The sequence below is a fragment of the Kogia breviceps genome, chromosome 14 (assembly GCF_026419965.1).
Source record: "Kogia breviceps isolate mKogBre1 chromosome 14, mKogBre1 haplotype 1, whole genome shotgun sequence".
NCBI lineage: Eukaryota > Metazoa > Chordata > Mammalia > Artiodactyla > Physeteridae > Kogia > Kogia breviceps.
Genome location: NC_081323.1, coordinates 54,594,814 through 54,618,504, shown reverse-complemented (window position 1 = coordinate 54,618,504; position 23,691 = coordinate 54,594,814). Strand labels below are relative to the sequence as shown.

The 23,691-nt window shown below is 58.8% G+C and overlaps 4 protein-coding genes across 20 annotated transcripts in view; 2 read left to right on the top strand and 2 right to left on the bottom strand.

Annotated features, from left to right (window-relative positions):
* Positions 1 to 667: 667 nt before the first annotated feature.
* E4F1 (E4F transcription factor 1) lies at positions 668 to 10,690 on the bottom strand. 10 transcript variants are annotated; one of them, XM_067012590.1, is made up of 15 exons: positions 10,483 to 10,649; positions 8,686 to 8,804; positions 7,895 to 8,043; positions 6,805 to 6,910; positions 4,160 to 4,353; positions 3,942 to 4,062; positions 3,604 to 3,756; positions 3,333 to 3,502; positions 2,778 to 2,987; positions 2,396 to 2,504; positions 2,019 to 2,236; positions 1,639 to 1,837; positions 1,423 to 1,565; positions 1,289 to 1,351; positions 668 to 1,207 (listed from the first exon to the last, which is right to left on the bottom strand). In XM_067012590.1, exons 5-15 carry the CDS (start codon positions 4,292 to 4,294, stop codon positions 851 to 853), a joined length of 1,878 nt encoding a protein of 625 aa, XP_066868691.1. In that variant the 5' UTR covers positions 4,295 to 4,353; positions 6,805 to 6,910; positions 7,895 to 8,043; positions 8,686 to 8,804; positions 10,483 to 10,649; the 3' UTR covers positions 668 to 850. The 10 variants fall into 10 exon arrangements, 8 of the variants coding, with proteins under 8 accessions (XP_066868691.1, XP_058893106.1, XP_058893107.1 ...); XR_010836422.1 differs by lacking the exon at positions 8,686 to 8,804 and having other exon boundaries at positions 1,639 to 1,908; positions 10,483 to 10,679; XR_010836423.1 differs by lacking the exon at positions 8,686 to 8,804 and having other exon boundaries at positions 1,639 to 1,908; positions 2,396 to 2,501; positions 10,483 to 10,679.
* Positions 10,691 to 16,204: 5,514 nt separating this feature from the next.
* PGP (phosphoglycolate phosphatase) lies at positions 16,205 to 19,189 on the top strand. The gene is made up of 2 exons (XM_059037128.2): positions 16,205 to 17,052; positions 17,152 to 19,189. The coding sequence occupies exons 1-2, from the start codon at positions 16,413 to 16,415 to the stop codon at positions 17,475 to 17,477; spliced, it is 966 nt and encodes a 321-aa protein (XP_058893111.1). The 5' UTR covers positions 16,205 to 16,412; the 3' UTR covers positions 17,478 to 19,189.
* A 93-nt stretch (positions 19,190 to 19,282) lies between these two features.
* On the top strand, positions 19,283 to 22,044 carry BRICD5 (BRICHOS domain containing 5). Its single transcript, XM_067013008.1, is given in 5 exon segments — positions 19,283 to 20,575; positions 20,781 to 20,936; positions 21,011 to 21,112; positions 21,327 to 21,569; positions 21,572 to 22,044. Coding segments are annotated over 5 exon segments (744 nt in total). The 5' UTR covers positions 19,283 to 20,440; the 3' UTR covers positions 21,680 to 22,044.
* Positions 21,644 to 23,691, bottom strand: part of MLST8 (MTOR associated protein, LST8 homolog) — a 10,739-nt gene continuing 8,691 nt past the window's right edge. For 4 of the 8 annotated variants that reach the window (XM_067013007.1, XM_067013003.1, XM_067013001.1 and 1 more), the window contains 4 exons: positions 23,073 to 23,213; positions 22,709 to 22,833; positions 22,380 to 22,543; positions 21,644 to 22,286 (listed from right to left, as the gene is read on the bottom strand). In XM_067013007.1, coding sequence (XP_066869108.1) covers positions 22,168 to 22,286; positions 22,380 to 22,543; positions 22,709 to 22,833; positions 23,073 to 23,213 — 549 coding nt within the window. In that variant the 3' untranslated portion in view covers positions 21,644 to 22,167. The remainder of the gene's footprint in view (positions 22,287 to 22,379; positions 22,544 to 22,708; positions 22,834 to 23,072; positions 23,214 to 23,691) is intronic. The other 4 variants (XM_059037735.2, XM_067013004.1, XM_059037740.2 and 1 more) reach the window with 1 other exon arrangement.

The following is a 23,691-nucleotide window of genomic DNA, read 5'->3' as shown; positions in this document are numbered from 1 at the left end:
CGCCCCCTCCACGAATTGGACACTGTTAACTCTTGGCTGCCATTCCCACAGAGACCACCGCCCCCCCACCGCAGGGCAAGGCGGCAGGGGATCCACCTTGAGACTGTTCTTGTGCCCCCAAGCCTGTCAGAACAGGGACTCAGAAGGCCCTGCCAGCCCAAGAGCTGCATCAGGACTGGGAAAGAGGACCAGACATGCCCACGGTCCAGGTCTTGCTCCTGTCCCTGCCCCCGAGAAACTAGGTCACCCAGAATCTCCCTCAAGCTGCATCTCCTCAGGGAAACTAAGGCAACACAATCAGGAAAGACCGGCCCCATTTGTGGCCCAGCATGTCCTGCTGCTTCTCCACAGGTCACCTCAAGGTAAAAAGCCAAGACTCCTGGGTCTCCCAGCCTCATTCCCCGGCCCCAGGGAGGCCCCAGGGAGGCCCCAGGGTTGGAGGCTAGGAAGCAGCATCCCCTCCCACCCACTTCGACGGGCCTCAGGAAGCTGGGGTCACAGTTCCAGCTAGGCAAGGCAGCAGGAGGAGGCTACCTGTCCACATACCAATGAAACCCACACACTGCCAAGGTGCCACCAGCCCTGTTGGGATCCCTGGGCAGGAGGAATCTGCCAGGGCAGTGGCACCAGCCCCTGAGGCTACCACTGCCGCAACATCACAAGCGGCGGGTTTTCATGTTTTATTGTAAAGCAACCAAAAACTCTGTGTATTTACACTTCCGCATCTCCTCTGAACGCCTGAGTTCTATGCCCATCTTCTCTGTACTCGGCCAGGCAGGCAGGGGCAGGGCGCTTGGGGTCCTCGCCCCCTGCCCCAGCCCAGCCCCCTGGGACCCTGAAGGCGCCCGTGTTAGACGATGACCGTCTGCACCTCAAGCTGGCCCTCCGGCGAGGCGATGACCAGCTCTCCCGCATGCTCCAGGATCTCAATGTCCTCCGATGAAACCATGGTCACAGTAGCCTGCTCGGCGCCATTTGTACCCGAGCGGGCCGTGAGCACAGTGCCCTCGCTGATGGCCGAGGCCAGCGTCATGGCCACCTGCTCCGTCAGGCTCTCGGGGGTGGCGATAGTGATGGTGTCGGCAGAAGCTGCCTCTGTGCCCAGCCCCGCCTCCTGGTCCATGGTCACATTCTGCACGATGATCTGGTGCCCAGCGCTGGCCTGGTGCACGATCTGCTGCACTACCTTCATGATGTGACTGTCCACCTGTGGGTGGCTCAAGGCTCAGCCCATGAGTCTGGTGAGGGTGCCAGGCCACCCCACCCTGCCCATTCCCCAGCCCCTCACCTCCGTCTGGGTGCCCTCAATGATCTCCGTGGCTTCACTGGTCTCTGCATCATCCGCAGTGGCCTGGACAGAGGGTCAGAGGTCAGCCTTGCCCGCCCCAGGCCCCATCCGAACCCCAGTGACCCCACACCCACCTCGATGATGTACTCCTGGGTGTCGGCTACCACGGATGAGAACTCGACCAACACGGTGTGCGGGTCGTCGGCGAGGACGGCAGCGGCCGCTGTGGGGCTCTCCTCAGACACCAGCAACTCTTCCACCTCCAGCAGGCAGCCCCCTGCGGTGGGGAGCTCGGTCAGTGCTGGCTGGCTGCGGCCCCCCACCCCCTCCCTGCCGCCTCCCGGCCCTACCTTTGGTGCGCAGGTGCCGGTTGAGCGTGCCATGCTCAGCAAAGCCGCGGCCGCACTTGTAGCACTTGAAGGGCTTCTCGCCTGTGTGGTGCCGCACGTGCCGTACCAGCGAGCCCTTCTCCCGGAAGCCTCGGCTGCAGAACGGGCACACGTGCGGCTTCTCCTCCAGGTGTGTCCGGAAGTGCACCTGCTGGGCATTCTGTGGAGACCCACCATCAGGGCCGGCCTGGCCTTGGCTCTCCCAGCCCCTTCTGAGGGCCCTGGTTGGGACTGAGCAGGCTGTCAGGTGAGGGGTGAGGAGGGAGGTCTGGGGACACAGAACAAGGCACAGATCTGGCTCAGGGAGCGGGGAGCCTGCAGGTGGGGGATCAGGGGCCCACCTTGGTCTTGTAGCACTTGCCACACTCGGGACAGGGGTAGGGCCTCTCATCTGAGTGGACACGCCGGTGGCCGCGGACATGGGCGATGGTCTTGTAGAGCTTCCCACAGTCCCCACAGCGGAAGCGGCGCTCATGCACGTGCACCTCCTGGTGCTTCTTGAGCAGGTAGGCCTTGGGGAAGGCCTTGCCACACTGCGGGCATGTGAATGGCCTCGGCCCTGGGGCCACACTCCGTGTCAGGCCGGGACCACCACCCGAGGGCCCCACCCTAGCCACCTGCCCACAGGCAACCCTGACTATCCACATTACACCTGAGAGCCCCTCCTGGCTACCCACGGCCATCCACTGCCCAGCACCCCCACCATCCTGCCACCCACCTGCGTGGCCTCTTTTGTGGGCCTCCAGGGTGGCCGCCGTTGGGAAGGTCTCACTGCACTGAGGGCACGGGTGGGTCCTGGGCACAGCTGAGGCCTCACTGGACACCTGCTGGGGGACCACAGCACACCTCCAGTACCCATTGCATGCTGGGCCTGAGCAGCACTGTGGAGGCCAGACCGAGCCACCCCCACCTTGGGAGGCTCCATAATGGGCCCAAGAAGGCGATAAACAGATCAGGGGACAAAGTCACTGCAGACAGTGATGCAACTTTCCACCGCAGGGAGCACAGCAAGGAGGCTGGTGGCGGCCAGGATAGCATGGTGACTTTGTACCCAAGGTCCAGCCCCCCAGAAGGGGCACACCGGCAGCGCAGGCACCTACTGTCTCCACCTGTTCCACCTCCAGCAGCGGCAGTTCTGGGGGACCATCTCCCAGGGGCTGGGGACTGGACACAGTGGGAGGGGCTGGCTCCAGGGCTCCCTCCTCCCCAGAGACCCGCTCAAGGACAATGCCGGAGTTCTGCATGGCCTGGTGCAGCAGGTTCTCACGGCTGCCCTCGCTGGAACAGGGAAGCTCCTCGGAGCTGAGGGGCTGCAGGGGAGGCAAAGGGAGGCTGGCCAGGCAGCCCGGCACGCAGCACCCACCCGCCGTCACTGCACAGGGCAGCCCCAGGGGCCCCCGTGCATACCTGGCGTCTTCACTCAGGAATGGCCCTGGGAGCCCCACAGCCCACTCCACCTCCCTTCCCCTGCCCCACCTCATCCCCAGCTCACTCTCCGTTGCCCCTCCCTGCCATGACCTGGGTCTCCCATCTCCCCACCCAGCAATCAGACTGAGCACCAGGAAGGCAGGCCCATGTCAGTCCTGTTCCCAGTGGAGCCAGTGCCCAGAACAGAGCCTGGTGCTGAGCAAAGGCCTGCCCTGACCTGTCCCCACCTCTGGGGTGAGGGCTTTCACGCCCAGGGGAAGCTCTTGCATCTGGACGTGGACTTCGTGGATGACAGTGCCCTTGGCATCTGTCACCAGGTGAATCACAGGAGAAGTTTCCATGGGCCCACCTGTCATTGCTGATGATGTAACAGTCCCCACGGTGGAGGCACCAGGCCCTTTAAGGCAGAACCAAGAAAGTCCATGAAGAAACACCCAACCAGGGTGGCACTCAGAGGAGCAGCCAGGGCCAGGGCAGGGAGCCCCCGACAACACTGACCTGTGGGAGTGTCCTCTTTGCCAACAACCACATCTTTGCTCATGCTGAAGCGGATTTTTTCAGTGCACGGGGTGAGAGACTTGAGGTGCCGGGTCAGCGCACCCGACTCACGGAAGCTCTTCCCACACTTGGCACACTTATAGGGGCGCTCATCTGCAGAGATAATGGTGTCAGCCTTGGGTGGGACGTTGGCTTGGTGCTGAGGGGAAGGCAGGCCTGGAGCCACAGCCTCAGTACCACCAGGAGGAAGGGGCCATGAAGCCCTGGAGCCGGGGCACCCCCAGGGCCAGTGGCAGCGTGCTGTGCAGCTCCCGGCCCCAGGCCCGAGGCCGGCTCACCTGTGTGCCGCCGGTGGTGCCGGATGAGTGAGCCTTTGGTTCGAAAGGAGGCCCCACACAGTTTGCACTCGTGGTCCTTTCGGCTACTGTGGGTGACCATGTGGGCCTTAAGGATGCTGCCCTGTGGGGGAGGGGCGGCGAGGCTCAGGCACCTCTCTGGGCAGGAGCGGGAAGGCCTGGCTCCCACAGCCAGTGCGCCCGCGGCCCCAGGGCCTCACCGTCTTGAAGGTCTTGTGGCACAGCATGCACACGTAGCGGCCGTCCTTGTTCACCAGCAGCTTGACCTGGGCCTGCTCACCCTCCCCTGAGAGCCCAGGCCCCTGACAGTTGGGGCTGCCCTGGGCCTCTGCCATCCCGCTGTCCCCTGGCTCCGCCTCCGAGGCCACGATGACCTCTTTGATGTGTCCACCACCTGAGGAGAGGCAGATGGGCCTGAGCCTTGGGATGCCACGGGCCCTGCCACTTCTTCGGATCCCAGCCCGAGGACACTGCTGTGGCACAGTGGAGTTGTCTTGACCAACCCCCAGCCCCAGCACATGGCGCCTGCTCAGCCTGAAAGGGTGGGAGGTACTGTGCTCTGACTCCACGGAGCTACCCAGAGGAGTTCCAGGCCTCCAGAATGTGTTCAGCAGGGAAACCCACCATGAGCACGGATGCCCCCTCCCCTCAGCCAAGAGGCATACACGACTAGATGTGCACAGGGGTCCCGCCATGTCCAAGGGCAGCAGAGTGCTGGCACAGAGGCAGTGGACAGGCCAACTCGCCACCATTGGCCCCCTCGCTGCTCCAGCTCCGGCTCACGTGAGGAGGAAATGCCTCTGGGGATCACCCACCAGCATCGGTTTCAAGGCAGGCAGGCAAGAGACCCAGCCTGGGAGAGGGAGCGCTCGACACGCCTAGGCCGGTCTGCGGAAGGAAGGCTGTGCTTTTGCAGCTCTCATGGGGGTTGAAGAAATCTGACACTGTGCAAAGCTAAGCTGTAAACACTTCACAATTTGTGCTCATGAAAATGACACGTGGGAATCGGTTGTGAAGCCGCTTCTTAGAAACCATCTCAATCAGGCTGGTATCTTGTTTTGACAAGCCATTCTCCCAAAACAGAACGGAAGTGACATGACTCAAACAATTAAGGGCATCTCTCACTCCTGCCCTAGCTGACATGCTTGAAGCTTTATCTTTCCTCCCCCCAGGAGTGAATTTCCAAAAGAACAGGGATTTCTGCCAGGCTAGGACTTGAGTTTGAGTGTGGCACAGCAGACAGAGGGGTCAGAAAAGGGGGGAACTTGGCTGCCCTGAGTCCAGAGACAAAATGCAAATTTGTTTCCAGGGAAGAGGCAGGAGAGCCTGCAGTGGGTATCCAGCCCCCTGTGCAGTCCCTAGGAACTGCACCCCCCAGCCCAGCAAGGACTGAGAACCCCCAGCCCCAGCAGCTGGTGGTTTAGGACTCTGGCCTGGGCTCCAGATCGCTGAGCAGCTGACGTCAAGGGGACATTTGGGGTACCCAGGATCCCTGCAAAGGGGAAACTCTCAAGGGTGCAAGAGAGACCAGGGGTGCCCAGAGAGGAGCCCCTGGAGCACAAGGAGCTGCCCAGCCACGGGTTTGGGCCAGCTGGAGGCTGGATGACAGGCAGGGCCTGGCTAGCCAGGGGGCCAGAGCCTGGAGATGCTGCCTGAACCCAGGGAACCTGTTTTCCCATATGACACCACCACCCAAGAAGCCAAACACCACACCAGGGCTGGGCATGGCCCCACCTCCCACATGTCAGCCCTCTTATCCCAGAAGAGCAACAGGCAACCGTCCTCATCCACAGGAATGTCGGGGGAAAGACAGTGGAGACAGGGACAGGTCCTATAGCTTCCCTGGGATGGGACCTTGGCAGAACAGCCTGCTCTGAGGTTCCCCTCCCCCAGGTGGCCTCCCCATCTCTTCCTGCTCCAGCTGGTCCCAAGGCCAAGTTCCACCTGTTGCCGAAACCTGCTTCCTGTCCAGTCACCTACTCACGTCCCTGCCAAGGCCCCTGCCCATTCACTTCCCAACCTCCCGTGGCATCAGGCTCAGCCCAGCCTCCCTCCACTGCTACGCTCACACCCAGCCCCCGGCTCCCTCGGGCTGCCCTTTGAATGTCCCAGCTGCACGCTCACCTGCCTCCTACTAAGGAGCACGTGACCCAATCCAGACCTCTCAACACCCCAACACTCCCTGCCCTACTGCACTTTAAAAAAAGCCATCAAGGAGCCTGACTTGGCGTTGTATGCTATTAAAGGCCATGTGAGGATCAGGATAGGAATCGCCACCCCCACGCCGGAGGAAGTGAGCACTGGGGAGGTGAAGGCCAAGGTCGAGCAGCAGGTCAGGGCAGACCTGGAGCAGTAGGTGCACCCCATGCACACCCCAGCCTGACCCTCCAGAGCCAACTGTGGGGTGGGAAGTAGGAACCAGGGTTAGGGTTGGGGAGGGGGGGGTGGCAAACAAGTAGGGAAGATTCCGGAAGGACCAGGGCAGAGACAGTCTGGGGCAGCAGCAGGAGAGAGCAGCCAGCTCATGATTTATGCACAAAGTGAAGACTCCCCGAGGCCCAGGTGTCCCCCAGGGCTGCCCAGGTTCTGGGCTTCTGCTTTCTGGGCAGGGCAGGGCAGGGCCTGGTGGCCAGCACTTGCTCTTGCTGCAGGCCCTGCCCTGGGGAAGGTGCACACAAGGTCTCAGCCCCTCCTCAGCCAGGCCTTGCTCTCGGGACAGCAGAGGGGCACAGGCAGCACAGGTGCCCAGCTTCCAGCCTTAACCACGGATGACTAACAGGTCAGAAATGCCTCAGCACTGAGAAAGCCATGAGTGAACAGCCATGGTGGGGCCAAACCAGCTTACCGACAATGTCAGGAGCATGGCTGATGTCTGCCGTGAGAGCAGCTGCCTCCACCACGATGTGGGCCACAGTGATGGGCTCCTCTGACCCTGCTGCTGCTGGCTCCACCTGCCATTGGGTGACAGGGGACAGAGGAGACTCGTCTCCAGGGCTTCAGAGCTCGGGTTTATGTCCATGTAGGATGGCTGGGGTGGGGCCTCTCATCTCCCCCAACGGACCACTGCTCTGAGCCTGACTCCCAGCCTGAACCCTCCACCCCAAGCCCAGGCGTCGGCCCCATCACTCTAATGCCTCCAGCCACCAAGGGCCCCATGCGGAGCCCTGAGACTCCAGGATGAAGTGACTAGAAGCTCCAGCTTGAGGCTCAGCTGGCTCTGCAGAGATGAAGGTGAGCACCTCCACCTACAGCCCAGCCAGGTGATCGGGGGAAAGGACCCCCAGGGATGTGGGGCCGGGGGCCTTCTGGAGAAGAGGACACCTCTGGGAGGGGCAGGAAAAGAGCACAGAGTCAGAGTGAGACAATTCTGGGCCCACTCCTCTGGACCACTCCCGGGGTGACCAGAGGCACCTGACTTCTCTTGGAGTCTCCTTTCCCACTTCCATAGGACGAGGATGACAAAAGAGCACCCAACCCACAGAGGTGCCGTGGGCTTCAGTAGGACTGTGCGTGTACAGCCCGAGTACACGTCAAGTGCAACAAAGTTGACCATTTTTATGACAGAGTTGTGGGATCCACGGAGCCACACTTTGTGGGATCCCCTGGAACCATATGTACAGGACAGGAGACAAAAGGTCAAAAGCCACCATGATATCCCTAAGCCAGGACAGGCCCTCAGGCTTCAAGAAAGGAGGGACCCCAGGCCCCAACTGTGCAGGCTTCAGCCAGAGGCTGCTGAGAGGGCCCGTATCCCAGGCCATCCGGGAAAGCCCAGAGCACTGCCAGGAGTCCCCCACCCACAGCCGGATGCCTGCCCTCTGCCCACCCCAGTGGCACAGGTCTGTCTCGACATGCCTCCACCTCCTCATCCTGCTGTCCGCCGAGGGGCGGGGTGGAGGGCATGCACGTGTGCAATGGCAGTAGGGGGATGCTACCTCCTGACCCAGCAGCGCAGCAGCAGTGGTGGCAGGCAGGGCCTCCTGGGGCACCCGCTGGCAGACCTTCTGGAGCTTGTGCTGAACAAAGTCCTCCAAGGCGGTGAACTCCGCCTGGCAGCGGCCACATCGGTGCACATCATCCTCATCTGCAATGAGCCTGCAGTCAGTGGGGCTTGGGAGGGATTCCAGCCCCAGGCAGACGCACCCAAGGGTGGCATCAGAACCAGAGGCGCCTTCCCCAGCCCTCCCAAAGGGGCTGAGAACACTCTTGGGAGCCCAGGGTGCCAGGCCGCTTCTCCGGAGGTCTGCAGCAGTGCCCACCCTAGGAAGAGCAGCATCCAGCAGGGGATAACCCTGACCATACACTTAGGCTGTAGGGATCCAAAGCCCCTACTTCACAGATGAGGGGAGAGAGGCCCAGGCAGCAGCTTGGAGGCAGAGGGATTCAGCCAAGCTGGTTTGGGGACAGTGGAAGACCAGGGTTTAAGACTGTTGGGGTTTGCATGTGCCCTTGGGCACCTAGTAACCAGGTCTGGGTCTGTTTCTTTATCTGTAAAATGGGCCGACTCAGTGTGTGTGTACAGGCTCTAGCTGAGAGGCCAGTCCTCAGCAAACATGGGAGAGGTGGGGCACCCTCACCCATGACCACTCTTTTCTCACTCTGACTTCGTGCTTCACTGGTTCCAAACAGGCAGCACCTCCCTACTCTGGCGAAGGCGCGCAGGGTGGGACTTCCCAGAGGGGTTCCACACCCCAGGGCCATGGGCCACCACACCTGAGCCCCTCACCATCTGGGCTGACCAGCCAGTGCCTGCCCCAGGTCCTGCAGAAGAGACTTCAGGCTCACTGAGTCCCCTACTGTGTGCTGGGCATCTTACTGGGGCCATCAGCAAATCCGGCCAGCACCCTAAGGAAATAGAAGTGACTATTCCCTCTCTAGAAAAACAACCTGAGATTCAAGGTCACCCAGCTGATGAGTGTTGGGGCCAGAACCTGAACTTGAGGGTCTACCCCAGACACCCTGCTGTTTACCCCAAGGGATGGGGAGATGCTCCTTCTGCTTTCATAAAAGTCTGCCAGTTCCCACCACCTCAGTGCAGTCCCACATCAAGGTCAAACCCAGGCCTGGAGGACAGAAGGAGCCCAGTTTATATCTATTGGATTAATGAGCAAAGGGCCAAACCACAGCCGAGACTCACAGAAGGCCACCTGACAGAGGGCGGTCCCCTCCAGATGGTTCACAGTCACAAGCCAAGCACTGAGGTGACTGTAACCTCCTAACCCTCCCACCCCACTGCCCAAGTCTGACTCAGCATCAGCGTGTTGCCATTGAAGGAATCCCCACCACAGAAGGGGACACACCCAGCCCCTGTAACACTGAGTGAGATAAGGCCCTGGGCAAGCCCAGCAGGGCACAGCAACCTCCAAAGAGACCCCTCTGCAGGTAGCACGGCCCCCCATGCCAAGCTACCTACCCAGGCTGGAATAAGGAGCAAGAAATGATGTACTGAGTATTACAAATCCTGTGGGGACAAAGACCACCACCCCGATATCACCACCAACCCCCTCCTGCCCGGCCCAGTCTAAAGCTTCCTGGGACAAGCTCAGAGGGTAGAGACCATAATTCTGTCTCCAAAAGCTATCAGTGCCCCTGTGTGTCCCCAGAACTGTTCTCAGAGATTCAAATACATCCTCTATTTTGATTCTCATCACCATCCTATGAGGCAGCAGAACCCAGAAGTTAAGAGTGGGTTGAGGAGTCACACAATCCTGGTATCCAACAAGTCCTTGGTAATTACTAGCTGGGTGACCTGGTCACTTTCACATCTTTGAACCTCAATTTTCCTCATCCACAAAATGGGAATAATAATAGTAATAATAATAATAATAATAATAATAATGGCACCTAGGGCTGGCTTGAGAATGAAAAAGGCTGATGCATGGTAAGTGCTCGATACATTATCCTGAACAATAGCATCCCTATTCTGTAAGGGAAAATGGAGGCTCAGAGAGGTATGTGGTTACCTGCCCAGGATCAAACAGCTAGAAAGTGGCAGGTCTGGGACAGAGCTGGCTGCAGCTTTCCAGCACTGGGCTCTGCTGCCTCCCCCCAGGTGCTGGAAAGACCCGAGGCCCCGCCCTCCCGGAGCCTCCTGTCACACCCCGGCCAAGGCCCCAGTGGCCCTTCAGGTGAAGTGGGAGGGGGCGCGGAGGAGGGCAGGGCCCTGTCGAGACTGGGAGGCGGAGGGGGGCAGGGCCGCTGGCCTGAGGGCGGGACAGGCAGTGGAGGCGATTGCCGAGGTCTACACTGACAGCCCCGGTGGCTTGGACACAGGTGAGTATCCACGGGTGGGCACTGGGGCCCACGGGGGTGATGGGCGCCCCGCCAGGGTTAGGCCTGAGGGTTTGAGGAAACCGGGGGGCTCGTGGAAGGCTCTGAGGGGTCCCGTGGGGACCTGTGAGGTCTGCAAGGAACCGGGCCTGTGAGGGTCTGTCGCGCCAGCAGCTGAGGCCGTCGGGGCCTCCACCAGCCAAGCTGAGCCGTCCCCACCCTGGCCGCTCCCGGCCCCGTCCGGCCCTGTTACCTTCCTCGCTAAAGGGCGCCGGGAGGCCGAGGAAGCCACCGGGGGCCAAGGCCGCCGCCGCCGCGACCCCGCCCTCGCCCGCTTCCTGCCCGGCTTCGGCCTGGGCTTCTGCCGTATGCGCGGCCGTTACCCGCACTGCCATCGCGCCCTCCATGTCGCAACGCGCCGCAGGAAGATGGCGGATTTACGACCGTGTCGTCATAACAACGGGCCGCGCCAAGGCTAGCGAGAAGACGGGAGGAGGGCGATGGGGCGGTGCCAGGGTGGGTTTGATTGGCAGGAGGAGGGGGCGGAGCCCGAGGGTGTGGCCTGGAACTGCAGAGGCGGGGCCAAGCTCAGGAAGAGAAGAGACGGGGCGAGACTGCTGGGAGTGCTGTAGTCACGGTAGAGGACTGAGAGGAGGAGGCGCGGGGCCTGGGAGGGCCCGCTGGGCGTGGCTGGGGCTGGGTTCCGGCAGCTCCTTCAAGGCTCTAGCGAACTGGCGGCGCCAACTGATCGGCCCTGAGCCGGTGCTGCCGCCGCAGGTACCCAACCGCGATCCGAGCTCGAGTAGGCCGCTGCCAGGACACCGCCCCAGCTCGGACCAGTAGAGTGGTGCTCGCTGCCCGCACCCGACCCCCTCGGGTGGCAGAACCTCCCCTGATGGTTGACCCAGTCACAGGGGAAAACCAGAGTTGGGAATGGCTCATGGGTAGCTTCACTAACCCTTTCATTCTTTATTTTATTTTTTTTTAACTTTATTTATTTGTATTTTTGTCTGCGTTGGGTCTTCGTTGCTGTGTGTGGGCTTTCTCTGGTTGCGGTGGGCGGGGGCTACTCGTCATTGCGGTGCGCGGGCTTCTCACTGCAGTGGCTTCTCTTGTTGTGGAGTGCGGGCTCTAGCCGTGCCGGCTTCAGTAGTTGTGGCACGCGAGCTCTAGATATCAGGCTCAGTAGTTGTGGCGCACGGGATTAGTTGCTCCACAGCATGTGGGATCTTTCCGGGCCAGGGCTCGAACCCGTGTCCCCTGCATTGGCAGGTGGACTCGTAACCACTGTGCCACCAGGGAAGCCCAACCCTTTCATTCTTTTGTATAGTTTTCAAGTTGTGGTAAGTACACATAAAAATTACCGTTAGTAACAGTACATTCACAATGTTGTGCAACTATCACCAACATGTAGTTAGAGAACGTTGTCATCATTCCAAAAGGAAACCTGTACGCATTTAGCAGTCACTCCCCATTCTCCCCTCCCCCCAGCCCCTAGCAAACCACTTTCTTTCTCTGTGGATTTGCATTTTCTGGACATTTCATATAAACAGAATTATACACGTCGTCTTTTTCATCTGGTTTCTTTCACTTTAGTATGATGTTTTTGAGGTTTATCCAGGTTGTAGCATGCAGCAGTACTTCATTCCTTTTTGTGGCTGAATAATATTCCATTATATGAGTAGACTGATTTTCATTTTGCACATTTGGGTTGTTTCCACCTAATCTACGATTGTAAATAGTGCCGCTATGAACATGTACATACAGATTCTTTTGATTCTTTTTAAGGTAGTATTAATTCTTTGAAGCTAAGTGCATTATAGGATTTTCTCATTTAAGATACCAATCATCCCCATTTTGAAGAAGAAACTGAGGCACAGAACTGATGGAACACTTGCCCAAGGGCAGACCAAAAATCTAACCCAGGTCTTTCCAGAGTCATGGGCTAGAAACCCACAGGTCCTGCTCTCCCAGCTTGGTTATTCTCTGTGGCTCAGCCCAGTGCTAGATTCCAAAGACTCAGGTGAATCAGACCCAATTCCCTCCAGGAAGGCCAATCTCCGGGGAAGACCAAGCATGGACACAAGGGCCTGGACAGAGAGTGGGCAGCTCTGCCCTGGGAAGGACACCAGCAGAGATTGTCTCCATGCTGGGGCTGCCCAGCTAAGGAACTGAGGACCCTTAGCCTGTCAGGAGCTGGGATGTGTGAGGCACAGATTGGATCACCAGAAGTCAGGCCGGGGTAAAAATGGGGCTGCTTTCTACAGGGGGCTTGCTCACCATTGCAGGCATTTAAGCAGAGAGTGACAGCATTTCAGAAGGATCCTCCTGACTGCTGTGCAGGAAAGGAAGATCTAGGATGGACAGTCTCTTGAGAGGGACAAACAGGCGGAGAAGCAGGTGGGTACTTATGGAGCAGGAGGGATCTAGGGGGCACCTGGGAAGAGAGGACCAGGAGGACACCTCACTTGAGGATGTGTGGGGGAGTGATGGGAAAGCCAGCATCAGAGAGGAAGAAGAAGACCACCAGAGAAATGGAGTGGGGGTGGATTTCAAAGACAGAGCACAGCCTGGGTGTGGATGGACATGAGGAGGAGCTGGCCCAGGGGAGACAGACAACCTGCCCTCCTCCATGCTCCAGAGCCTATGGGACAGAGTTGTCAGGGACGGGCCAGGGCTCCTACCTGGTTATTCCCTGGGGGTCAGAAAAGGGAATCCTGGCCCAGTGAGCTCTAGGCCCCACCTCAGCTGAAGCCCAGGCAGACCAGCAGCAACAGGAGTGGGCCTGAGGTCACTGGAAGGCAGAGTGGCCGGGGCAGGCCTTCTCCCTTCCCCAAAGTCCTCCTTCCGCCAGATGGCCTCCTTTCCCACCCTGCCCTCAGCATGGGCTCCAGCTGCACACTGTGTGTTTGATAGTCAATAATGGCTTCTCTGTGGCCAGAGCCTGACAGGAACTCCATCATCATTTATGATGGCTACTCAATCTCCCTTCCTTGTATGTACTTAAATCTATTCAACCAATCCCATGTTGAAGATTATTTAGGTTTCATCCAATTTTTTTTTTTGCCACTTCAGTCCTTTTTCCTTTTTTTTTTAAGGGGTTGTTGTTGTTGTTGTTTTGTTTTGTTTTGGCCACGCCGTGCAGCTTGTAGGATCTTGGTTCCCCAACCAGGGATTGAACCCATGCCTTTGGCAGTGAAACTTCGGAGTCCTAACCACTGGACTACCAGGGAATTCCCTTCAGTCCTTTTTCAATGACACCCTTTTTTGCTGTGAAAACATTTTCAATGGCTATTGGTATTTTCTAATACAGTTCAAATCCATGCAATGCTGTGAAGATTAGTGTCCTTGTACCACCTAAGTCCACGCCCCACTCCACCTGTGGTCCAGCTTCCTCATTGGGAGGACCCTGGTGCTATCCATTCACAGGTATATAATGAGCACCTACTGTGTGTCAGGGACACAAAGCGATTGATCATGCTGTGCTCCTCTCCCATCCAGATGCATGGCATCTTGTCCCAGGACAGTCCTCCCCAATAAAGGGCACCGTCCTTTCCAGCCTCCTTCAGGACCTTGTCCACAGCCATCCCCTCTCTTGATACTGGCCGTTCCATCTCTCCCACTATGCCAGCTCAGACTCTACAACCTACAGGGGATGTTAAACCAAACAGAGCTCAGCTTTGGGGTCAGCTGAGTTTAATCCAAACTCTGCATTGTCCAGCTGGTGACTCTCTGTGGCTCAGTTTCCTCATCTGTAAATGGGGACACTAATTGTCTCTGCCTCTCAGGGCTGTCCTGTGATTCTGACAAGGTAATGCAGGTAAGGAGCAGCACTCAGTACCTAGATGCTAACTGAGTGCCCAGTAAACCAAGGCAACCGGGCAAGTATTGCACCAGGCAGCCCACGGCTGGACAGAGCAGTGTTTTCTCATTCTGGACAGTGAGCCACATACACTGAATGTTTCTGGGTGGTAAAGCAGGATTTGTGATCTTCTGTCAAATCCAGTTCTTCCCAGGGTCAGTCGGCTCCACCAACAAAACTGAGTGGGAAGACACAGGGAGGAAGGTTCTGCTCCCCTCCTGGATAGTGAGTGCGCCAGGCAGGAACACTGCATATCCTGCCCTCGTGGCCATGGCCCCTGCCCTCCAGGGGTTTCCAGGCCAGCCAAGACCAAAGAACAGGCTGAAGCTAAACAATCAGGGCCTTAAGGGTACTGAGGTTACTGGCTTTACCTCATGGGTTTGGGGGTGAGGGGGGTCCAGAGTAGACATTATGGAGACTTGGGGCCCAAGAGAGGAGCAGGGATTTGACACGCTATGAGTTGGAGGTCTGGATCGCCTGTCACAGGGTAAGCGCTCAGGAAGCTGGGGCCTGCTATTCTGCCACCTGGCCCTCGTGAAAGTAATGAGGAGAAACATACACCTACTCTATGAACTGCCAATTCCACTCCTAAGTATATATCCAAGAGAAATGAGGGCCCACATCCACAAGTGAGTGTGTAGGAACAAGAACCTTCATAGGGACATTATTTACAATAGCTCCAAACTTGAAGCGACCGAAATGTCCATCACCTGGAGAAAAATCAGGGGAGTATGTTCTTACAGTGACCCGTGTGGCAATTAAAAAAAAAAACCAAAAACAGAAGAATGGATTTCACAGATATTATGTTGATCCAAAAGAAGCAAGACTCAGAGGAGTACACAGGGTAAGGTCCTGTAAGAGATGGTCTAGAACAGGCAAAGGTGGCTATGACTCACTCTATGGTGACAGAAGTCAGAAAAGCAGTTCGGGGAGGGGTAACCGCTATGGACTGGATAGTGACTTGAGGGAACTTTCTGGAGTGATGGAAATATTCTATACCTTGATCTGGGGTATGATTTTTATATACATATATAAATTTATTTATTGTTGGGTCTTCGTTGCTGCATGTGGGCTTTCTCTAGTGTCGAGCAGGGGCTACTCTTCATTGCGGTACGTGGGCTTCTCATTGCGGTGGCTTCTCTTGTTGCAGAGCACAGGCTCTAAGCACGCAGGCTCCAGTAGCGGTGGCACGGGGGCTCTAGAACGCAGGCTCAATAGTTGTGGCGCACGGGCTTAGTTGCTCCGTGGCATGTGGGATCTTCCCGGACTAGGGCTCAAACCCGTGTCCCCTGCATTGGCAGGTGGATTCTTAACCACTGCGCCACCAGGGAAGTCCTGGGCTATGTTTACACATGCATAACAGGGATTAAAAGTTCCATCAAGCTGCACACTTAAAATTTATGCACTTTACTGTATGTTACGCCTCCATAAAAGTTAATAATACCTAATTATGATGATAATAGCGACCAATTGTTGAGTGCTGTGTTCTAGGCACTACTGCCCTTCTCTTAGACCCTAATGCCACTGTCTTGTAATTACTCGTCCACATGACCACCAAGGCACAAGGAAAGCGTTTTTGTGAACGACTGGAAATGAGAACGCGACGCTTGTTGGGAAGGAGCCTGGGGCTGGCTCTCAGGAATGGTCGTAGTCGGCACACGCGCAGACACTATCCGGAGTGTGTCCACGGCAGAGGGCACAGCCCAGCGCCGCCCTGGCAAAGGTGCGGACGTGATTCCGGCCCAAAAGGGGACCGCGGCACGCCCCTCCTGCCGCGGTGCTGCGGAGAGCCCTGCTACCCCGCTAGCAAGACCGGAGACAAGCCAGCCAATCAGCAGCCGGCTCGGCCGGTGTGGGGGTGGGGTTGCAGGTCCCTGGATTAAGGGCCTCCGTCACCTAGGCTGACCAAGAACCTCCAATGGGCGAGCTGCCCCGCGGCAGCCAATGAACAGCAGGCTTACGTCCTGCGCCGACTCTCCGGCTCCTCCGCCGAATTTCCGCAGTGAGTGTCCCACGCAGAATGCCGTTTGGCTCCCTGCCAGCCAATCACCGCCCCGGTGATTGGCGCCCCGCCTAGGGCCTGACAGCCAATTGGCGCCCCGCCTAGGGCCTGACAGCCAATGGCCGCCTGCCTGCCCGCGTCGGAGCGCGAAGGACCGCGCTTCTGCAGCCCGCGGGAGGCGGGGGCGGATTGGCGCAGGCGGTGTCCAATGGGCGGCAAGTGCGAGGCGCGTGGCCAATGAGTGCGCCGGGGGCGGGGCGGGTGCGGCGGCGGGCGGCTGCGAGGAAGAGCTGGCGGTCGGTGGCGGCTGCGGCGGGCCATGGCGGAGGTGGAGGCCGGCGGCGACGAGGGCCGCTGCGTGCGGCTGAATGCCGAGCGGGCCCAGGAGCTGCTGGCCGACGTGGACACGGTGCTGTTCGACTGCGACGGCGTGCTGTGGCGTGGTGAGACGGCGGTCCCTGGCGCGCCCGAGACCCTGACAGCTCTGCGGGCCCGCGGCAAGCGCCTCGGCTTCATCACCAACAACAGCAGCAAGACCCGCGAGGCCTACGCCGAGAAGCTGCGGCGCCTGGGCTTCGGCGGCCCGACGGGGCCTGGCGCCGGCAGCGAGGTCTTCGGCACGGCCTACTGCACCGCGCTTTACCTGCGCCAGCGCCTGACCGGTCCGCCGGCCCCCAAGGCCTACGTGCTGGGCAGCGTGGCCCTGGCCGCCGAGCTGGAAGCCGTGGGCGTCTCCTGCGTGGGCGTGGGGCCCGAGCCACTGCAGGGCGACGGCCCCAGCGCCTGGCTGGATGAGCCCCTGGAGCCTGATGTGCGCGCCGTCGTAGTGGGCTTCGACCCGCACTTCAGCTACATGAAGCTCACGAAGGCCTTGCGCTACCTGCAGCAGCCCGGCTGCCTGCTCGTGGGCACCAACATGGACAACCGGCTCCCACTGGAGAACGGCCGCTTCATCGCGGGTCTGTGGGCCCCGGGGGAGGGAGGCTGGAGGGCGAGCGACGGGTGCCTCCCGGCCTCTGACCCCCGGCACTCTCCTCCTCTCCTTCTCCGCCCCGCAGGTACCGGCTGTCTGGTCCGAGCCGTGGAGATGGCCGCGCAGCGTCAAGCCGACATCATAGGGAAGCCCAGCCGCTTCATCTTCGACTGCGTGTCCCAGGAATATAGCATCAACCCGGAGCGCACCATCATGGTGGGTGATCGCCTGGACACAGACATCCTCCTGGGCGTCACTTGTGGTCTGAAGACCATCCTGACCCTCACTGGGGTCTCCACTCTACGGGATGTGAAGAGTAATCAGGAAAGTGACTGCTTGTCTAAGAAGAAAATGGTCCCTGACTTTTATGTTGACAGCATAGCCGACCTTTTGCCTGCCCTTCAAGGTTAAAGATTTAGTGTCTTTAATCTCCAGAATAAAAAAAATTGAAAATCACCCAAATTAATAGGTGGGGCTTAAGCATCACTCAGCTAGGTGGCTTCAAGTTTGCTTACTTGGAGTTAAGCAAAGGTACTAGTTGTTAACCTTGTAAGTAAATGTTTGGGGGGCGATTTTTATAAATGCTTATATTTTAAGATGCACTTTTAAGCTTGGAGGGCATTGTGGGGGTCCTGGGCCTTAGGTGCCAATTGGTCTTGCTGTTGGGTTCAGCATATGGATTCAGGTAACCTCGGGGCCTGCTAATGGGACTGAGGTGGGTCTAGGGGTGTCATGTACTTTATTGAAAATTTCAGGGATCTGGGGGAGGAGGGGCTGATTATTTTGACTGTTGTGAGAAACCCAGGGCCCCTTCTGTGTGGTCATCAGCAGAGGAGCCTACTGCTGCCTCAGCCCCTCACCTGCAGGTTGGGAGTGGAGGAAAGGGCTGGTCTCAGGTGGTGTCTCCCTGTCCATGGGGTGTGGGGTGCTGCCCTTACCACCACCCCACACTTCCTTAAAAACCACTCTGATGTTACAATTGAGTGTATGTTCCGTTTTAGATACCCAGGGCTGCAATTCCTCATGCACAATTGTGCAGTTCTGTAAACTCAGCCTGGCTAAACTTCATCTTTTCCAAATGTGCATATAAACCCAGGTGACTTGGACTGAGCATATTGTTTGCTGAGCGCCAGGAGGGTATGAATGCCTTCGTTGAACTCTGGGCTGCTGTGCAGGGAGCTGAGAAGCATTGGTACCAAAAGTTTTTTTAACTTTTGAACAACTTTGTCAAGTGGCGGAATTGAACCGTAAGCGTGTCGATTAATAGCTGTGCTCTGTCTTGTAGGGAAAATCCCACTGAAGAAGTCTCCGTGCCCCGCAGCCAGCAGTATGGCCAAAGGCATGTGCTGGCTAAAGAATGCTTGTCACCCAAGGCTCCCTCTGGGTAGAGAAGGAAAGAGGTGTCCCTCAAAACAGGAAGTCTTTTTACAGAGCATCCAGTAATTTCCTGTCTTGGTGGGGATGGGTGTCATATGTCAGTGGTCCATGAGGCCACCTATTTTGACCCTGGAGTCCCTTGTTAGTTTCCATCTGGAGGACTGGCAGGATCCACTGGCTAGCCAAGGATTTTTGGCAGGGGGGCGTGGCCTTTTCTGCCTGTTCCCTAAGTTGCTGACCTTTGAAAATAGTCCTGATAAGCAGACTCTTTGGCCGCACTTGTAGGGTAGGGCCTGGGAAGCTGTTCCTTTTGGCCGACTCCTTCCTGGTGCCTCGCCCTGCACCCAGTGGCATCTGCCCAGAGCCTGTGACTTTTTTCCTAGCCCCAGGGTCACAGTGCTCCTTCACTCACTCTCATAAGAGTGCTCAGAGCAATAAAGGGTGTCCTGAGCCTCCAGCTCCCCCCAGGCCTGGGTGTCTGGGGTTCGGACTCTGCCGTGGGCAACACAAGGGCAGCAGGTGCCTGTGAGGGTGGTGCTGACGTTGGCTCTGCGAGGTCGGCTCAAGGTGGGTCAGGATATTGAGCAGGCCTGTCAGGGCGTTGTCACCCACACCAGGAACACACGGCGGGTGCAGCAGCCAGCAACACCTCCTTATTCTGGGCGGTGGCCCGGGAGCCCTGTGCATCTTGTCTACACCCCATTGCACTGTGTGAACCCAAAGGTGTATTAAACTCTCAAACCCCAGCTGACTCTAGTGTTCCTCGCTCTCGCCTGGACAGCAGCCTTCACACAGAGGGTGCAGCTCTCTCACCACAGCCAGGCAGTGGAGAGGGCAGCAGGGCCGGGTACACTCAGTACAAGGCCATTCTGGGATTCCAGTTTTGAGAGTTGGGACACTGACCACAGCAACTCCACCCCACCTCAGGCCCACTGCAGAGAGTCAGGTTCTGAAGAATCAGGAAAAACAAGGCACAAAACCAGAGTATGAAAGGGCCATGGGGTGAAGCTGGTGAAGGAATGCACTTCCTGAAAGCTGCCAGTGCTGGGGGCAACTAACTTGGGTTCCGCAGCGTCAAGCAGCTAGAAATGCACGGCACCAGTCAGAGAAAGCCACGGTGGGCAGGGCACGGGTCAGTGGACATGAGGCTGACCAAACCATCCTGGGGTGTGCAGGAGATTTCAGGAAGCTGCCCTCACTGCAGTGGAGCCTCCTGTAAGCCATGCTGGTCTCAGGCAGGCACCTGGGGGGGTGCCCTGTGTTGCTGGGGGTGGGAAGCAGCTCAGCTGTGGTGCATGGGGAGGAAAGGGAAGTGGCACAGGGTCCCATGCCTGTCATTCATGAAACAGGCACTTGATGGTCTTCTGTGTGCCAGGCCCTGTATCCAGTCCTGGGAGTGTAGAGGTAACCCTAAAGACTAGAAACAGGCTTCTTTAGGAAAAATTAAATCTGCCCCCAACTAGACTCACTATTTAAAGTGGGCCAGGCCTGAGCTGCCCTCTATGCCAGCTGCTGGGTCCTGACTTCCACAGTGGCCACGCTTTCATGCCCTCCCATGCCCATGTGCTCTCTGGTCTGCACAGGCCAGGTGTTGGGAGAGCCAGGCACAGTGACGAGCAGCCTCCCCAGGTGACCTGTCTCTGACCCGGATATTAGGTAGCTGGGCTGGGGAGGAGGCAGGGGGGTCAGGAGGGGAAGGGGCCAGGATGATTGTTTGACTCATCGGAGGTGTCCTGAGGTTTCCCGGGCTGCAGCAGACAATCAGCGCATTGTCACCAGGGCTGCATCATGGAGCAGGGGAGCTGCTGGGCCGAGAGCCCCAGGTCTGGACCTGTCAGGGTGAGTGCCTCCCACCACTTGGTGCCCTCTCCTTGGACAAAGACCCAGGGTCTGTCCTGCAGGGGCAGGAGAAGCGTCCACCTCCCATACCTCCTCAGCCCCTTCCTTCTCTGAGCCAGCCTGTTGCCTGGTCTCCACTCCAGGCCCCACTGACTGCAATGTGCCTCCACGTGAAGACCAAGCCCTGCCACGGGGGCTGGAGAGCTCCTGGCCTGCTATTGCTGCTGCTGGCACTGGCCACTGGTGGGGCCGTGGCTGGAGGGCTTCTTGGCTTCGCTCACAGCCCTCTCAAGGTGAGGCCCCCTCTGGACCCGGGCAGGGCACAGACAGTGGGGAGGAGAAGGAGACCAGCATAGCCCACCTCTCCAGTGGAGCCAGGGCTCGGAGCAGACAGCAGGAGCACCAGAGGGGTGGCGGGGTTAGAAGCCTCGCAGCAGGGCTGGGAGAGTCGGGGGCTGCTCCAGCCTGGCCAGCTGAGCTCCTGCTTCCCACTCTTAGCCACTGCTATAGACGCTCCGTCTGACCCTCCCGAGCCCCAGGGTGCCCTGGTCCAACCAAACCGAACAGGTGGACGTGGCCCAGAACATGGCAACCATCAGGGTGACTCCAGCTCAGAGCAACCACAGCTGGGCAGTGCTGTTCGACGGGCAGAGCGTGAGTGGCCTGGGGAGGGGTGGGGGCGGGGGTGGATGTTCAGGTGGCCCTGCCTCACCTGCCTGCCTTCCCAGGGTTGTGTCTGTTACCGCCCCTCAGAGCACCGGGCCTGCTTCCTCCGCCTGATGGAACCCCGAGACCGCGAGACCCTGCAGCTGCTGGTGAACACCTCTTGGGTAAGGAGCCTCCAGCCAGGGGCCAGACAAAGGGTCCTGTGTGTGGCCTGGGCCCGGGGCAGGATGGGGCTCCAGTTTCAGGGGAACAGAAGCTCTATCTTCCTTTGGTTGAGGCTGCTGACAAGAGCCAGGGCAGGGCTGGCATAATGCCAGCATGTCCAGGGACACGTCGGCCCAACCCAGTCAGGGGCAGTGCGAGTGTCCTTCTCTGCAGCCCCAAAGGACTCGCAGCACCAGCCAGGACCCCCACTATGCCGAGGAGCTGCTGGCAGTGCTTGGGAGCCATGAGGTGGACCCTGCCCAGGTGGGGGCTTCCGTGCGGAACCTTTGTGCAAAGACCCCCATTTACTGGGCCCGACGAGCAGAGAGTGAGTTGGGGCAGGCTGTGCGGAGGGGCCTGGGATCCCGCAGGACAGTTGGTGGCGGGGTGGGGAAGGAGTCCTTTGGGGATCATGGAGGGCCCTCCCCCCAGGGCCCCAGAGGCAGCGGCTGATCTACCTATGCATCGACATCTGCTTCCCAAGCAACATCTGCATGTCCGTCTGCTTTTATTACCTCCCGGACTAAGCCCTTACAGCGCAGCCCCTCAGGCCAGCCAGCTGGCCGGTGCAATCACCAGTCCACGGAGGGTAGCCACTGGCAGGGCTAATAAACAACTCAACCTGGCCGTGATGGTGTCCTCTGTGGCCTCGGGACGCGAAACAGTGGCAGGGAGGGGAAGGAGGAGGCACTGGCTTGGGGTTGGGCACCAGCCTCGGATCCCCCTCAGCGGCTCTAGACCCTGTGGGTCCAGAATTTCTGAAGGGAATGCAAGCTGCCTAGGGTGGGCCTCCTGAGCCTCCTCACATCCTTGTAAGCAACCGGGGCTGAGAGAGTCCCAGGGTGGACCAGCCTGGCCAGTCTAGTCTGGCCAGGGACCAGGGTAGGTCAGTCAGGTCCAGCGAGCCTAGGATGGTAGAGGCCAGCCCATAGGGTGTCACTCTGATCTGGGCAGCTGAACAGACATCCAGCTGGTGCCACCTGGACAGCTGCCTGCAATCCCGAGGGGACACAGGTTAGCCCAGCACACTGTCATTGAAGGCCAAGCAGACAACAGCTTTCTGGTGGCCGCCGTACTCTCTCTTGATCTCTCCCGTCTCCACGCACCACAGCCGGGCCAGGTTGTCAGAGGAAGCTGCAGGGAGGGAGAGCATGGGTAGCAGCTCAGAGTGCAGCCCCAGGCCGGGCCAACAGGGGCGGGGAGGCAGGGCAGGCGGGCGGGACTCACCAGTGACTATGTACTGGGAGTCCCCCGAGAAGGCGCAGCCCCACATCCAGCCTCGGGACGACTCTCCAGGGTTGCTGCTCTTGATGCTCAGCTCCGTCATCAGGGAAAAGTTGGACGTCCTCCAAATCTTGCACGTCTGGTCAGCCGAGCAGGTAGCGAGGAGCCTGGGGGTGGGTGTGAGCATGGCAGGGGTGTCATCAACGGCCACTCCCATCCTGTACCCCCTTGCCATCCTCCAAGCAGGCCCAATGCATTAGGCCTCCAGCCCCAGGCACACTGCCTCCCCGCAGCCATGCAAGGGCTCCCGGCCCCCCAGGCCCTGCACACACGTGGAGTCTGGGCTGAAGCGGCACTGCAGGGCGTAGCGGGTGTGTGCTGGGATCTTGGTCTTGGGGATGAGCTGTGTCACCTCGTCACCAATGCCCCCAGTCAGGTTCCAGACATAGCAGTTCCCCTGTGGGGTAGAAGGGAAGTCATGGGAGGCCCGGAGCCTCTGGTCTGACAGGTGGGGAAGGATGCCCTGGCGGCAAGACCTAGATCCAGGGGCTGCCATCCAACGTTGTGGCTGTGCACAAGGATCTGGGGGCCAGGGGACATGTGACAGGCACATCTGGCCCTGCCTGCAGGGAGCACCTGGGTGACTTGGCCCCAACCAAGGGCCATACCTGATGAGCTGAGGGCAGGAGGCCATACCTGCCCTTCCTGAAGGATGCTGCTGGCCAACAAGAATGTGAAGAACAAGATGAGAGGAGGGCACCCAGATAGAGGGAACAGCAGGGCAAAGGCTTGGAAGTGGGCGGTCTGGGGATGTCGGGAACAACTGATTTGCTGAGACTGAATGGACATTAAAGGAAGAAAATGAGGCTGGATAGGAATCCAGGGGTCAAATCACTGTCCTGAGGCCCTGGTAAGGAACCTAGGGCATCTTGCAGTTCACCCAGGGGAAGGACACAGTCAGGCTGGTACTACTGGAGGATGCTCTGGTAGCAGAGGGAAAATGGGTTAGGGGCAGGGGAAGGTCACAGAGGAAGGAAGGAGGTCAGAGAGGCTGCAACCACTGTCGGGAGAGACAAGGGAAACTTGGACCAGGAGGAGACAAGGAGGAGAGAGGGAAACGGACAACTGGAAAGACTCTGGAGATGGAGGTGACTGGACTGCTGGGTGGGCTATGGCAGGTAGCGAGAGGCAACATCAGGAGTGATACCCAGATTTCTGGCTTTGGTGGCTGGGTCAACTGGAGCCCAGGACGGGGAAGCAGGACTGTGGGGGGAGGGGAGGAGCCAGAGGGACATGTGAGGAATAAGCCCACCTT

What these genes read in the sequence shown, in the direction of transcription:
- E4F1 (XM_059037123.2), bottom strand. Translation starts at nt 10,636, where the DNA reads ATGGAGGGCGCGATGGCAGTGCGGGTAACGGCCGCGCATACGGCAGAA. An exon ending in CCATGCTCCTGACATTGTCG is followed by an intron (nt 4,354 to 6,804) that starts GTAAGCTGGTTT and finishes GCCTCTCCTCAG; the next exon opens with GTGGTGGACACATCAAAGAG. An exon ending in CCACAAAAGAGGCCACGCAG is followed by an intron (nt 2,237 to 2,395) that starts GTGGGTGGCAGG and finishes GTGTGGCCCCAG; the next exon opens with GGCCGAGGCCATTCACATGC.
- PGP (XM_059037128.2), top strand. Translation starts at nt 16,413, where the DNA reads ATGGCGGAGGTGGAGGCCGGCGGCGACGAGGGCCGCTGCGTGCGGCTG. An exon ending in GAACGGCCGCTTCATCGCGG is followed by an intron (nt 17,053 to 17,151) that starts GTCTGTGGGCCC and finishes TCCGCCCCGCAG; the next exon opens with GTACCGGCTGTCTGGTCCGA.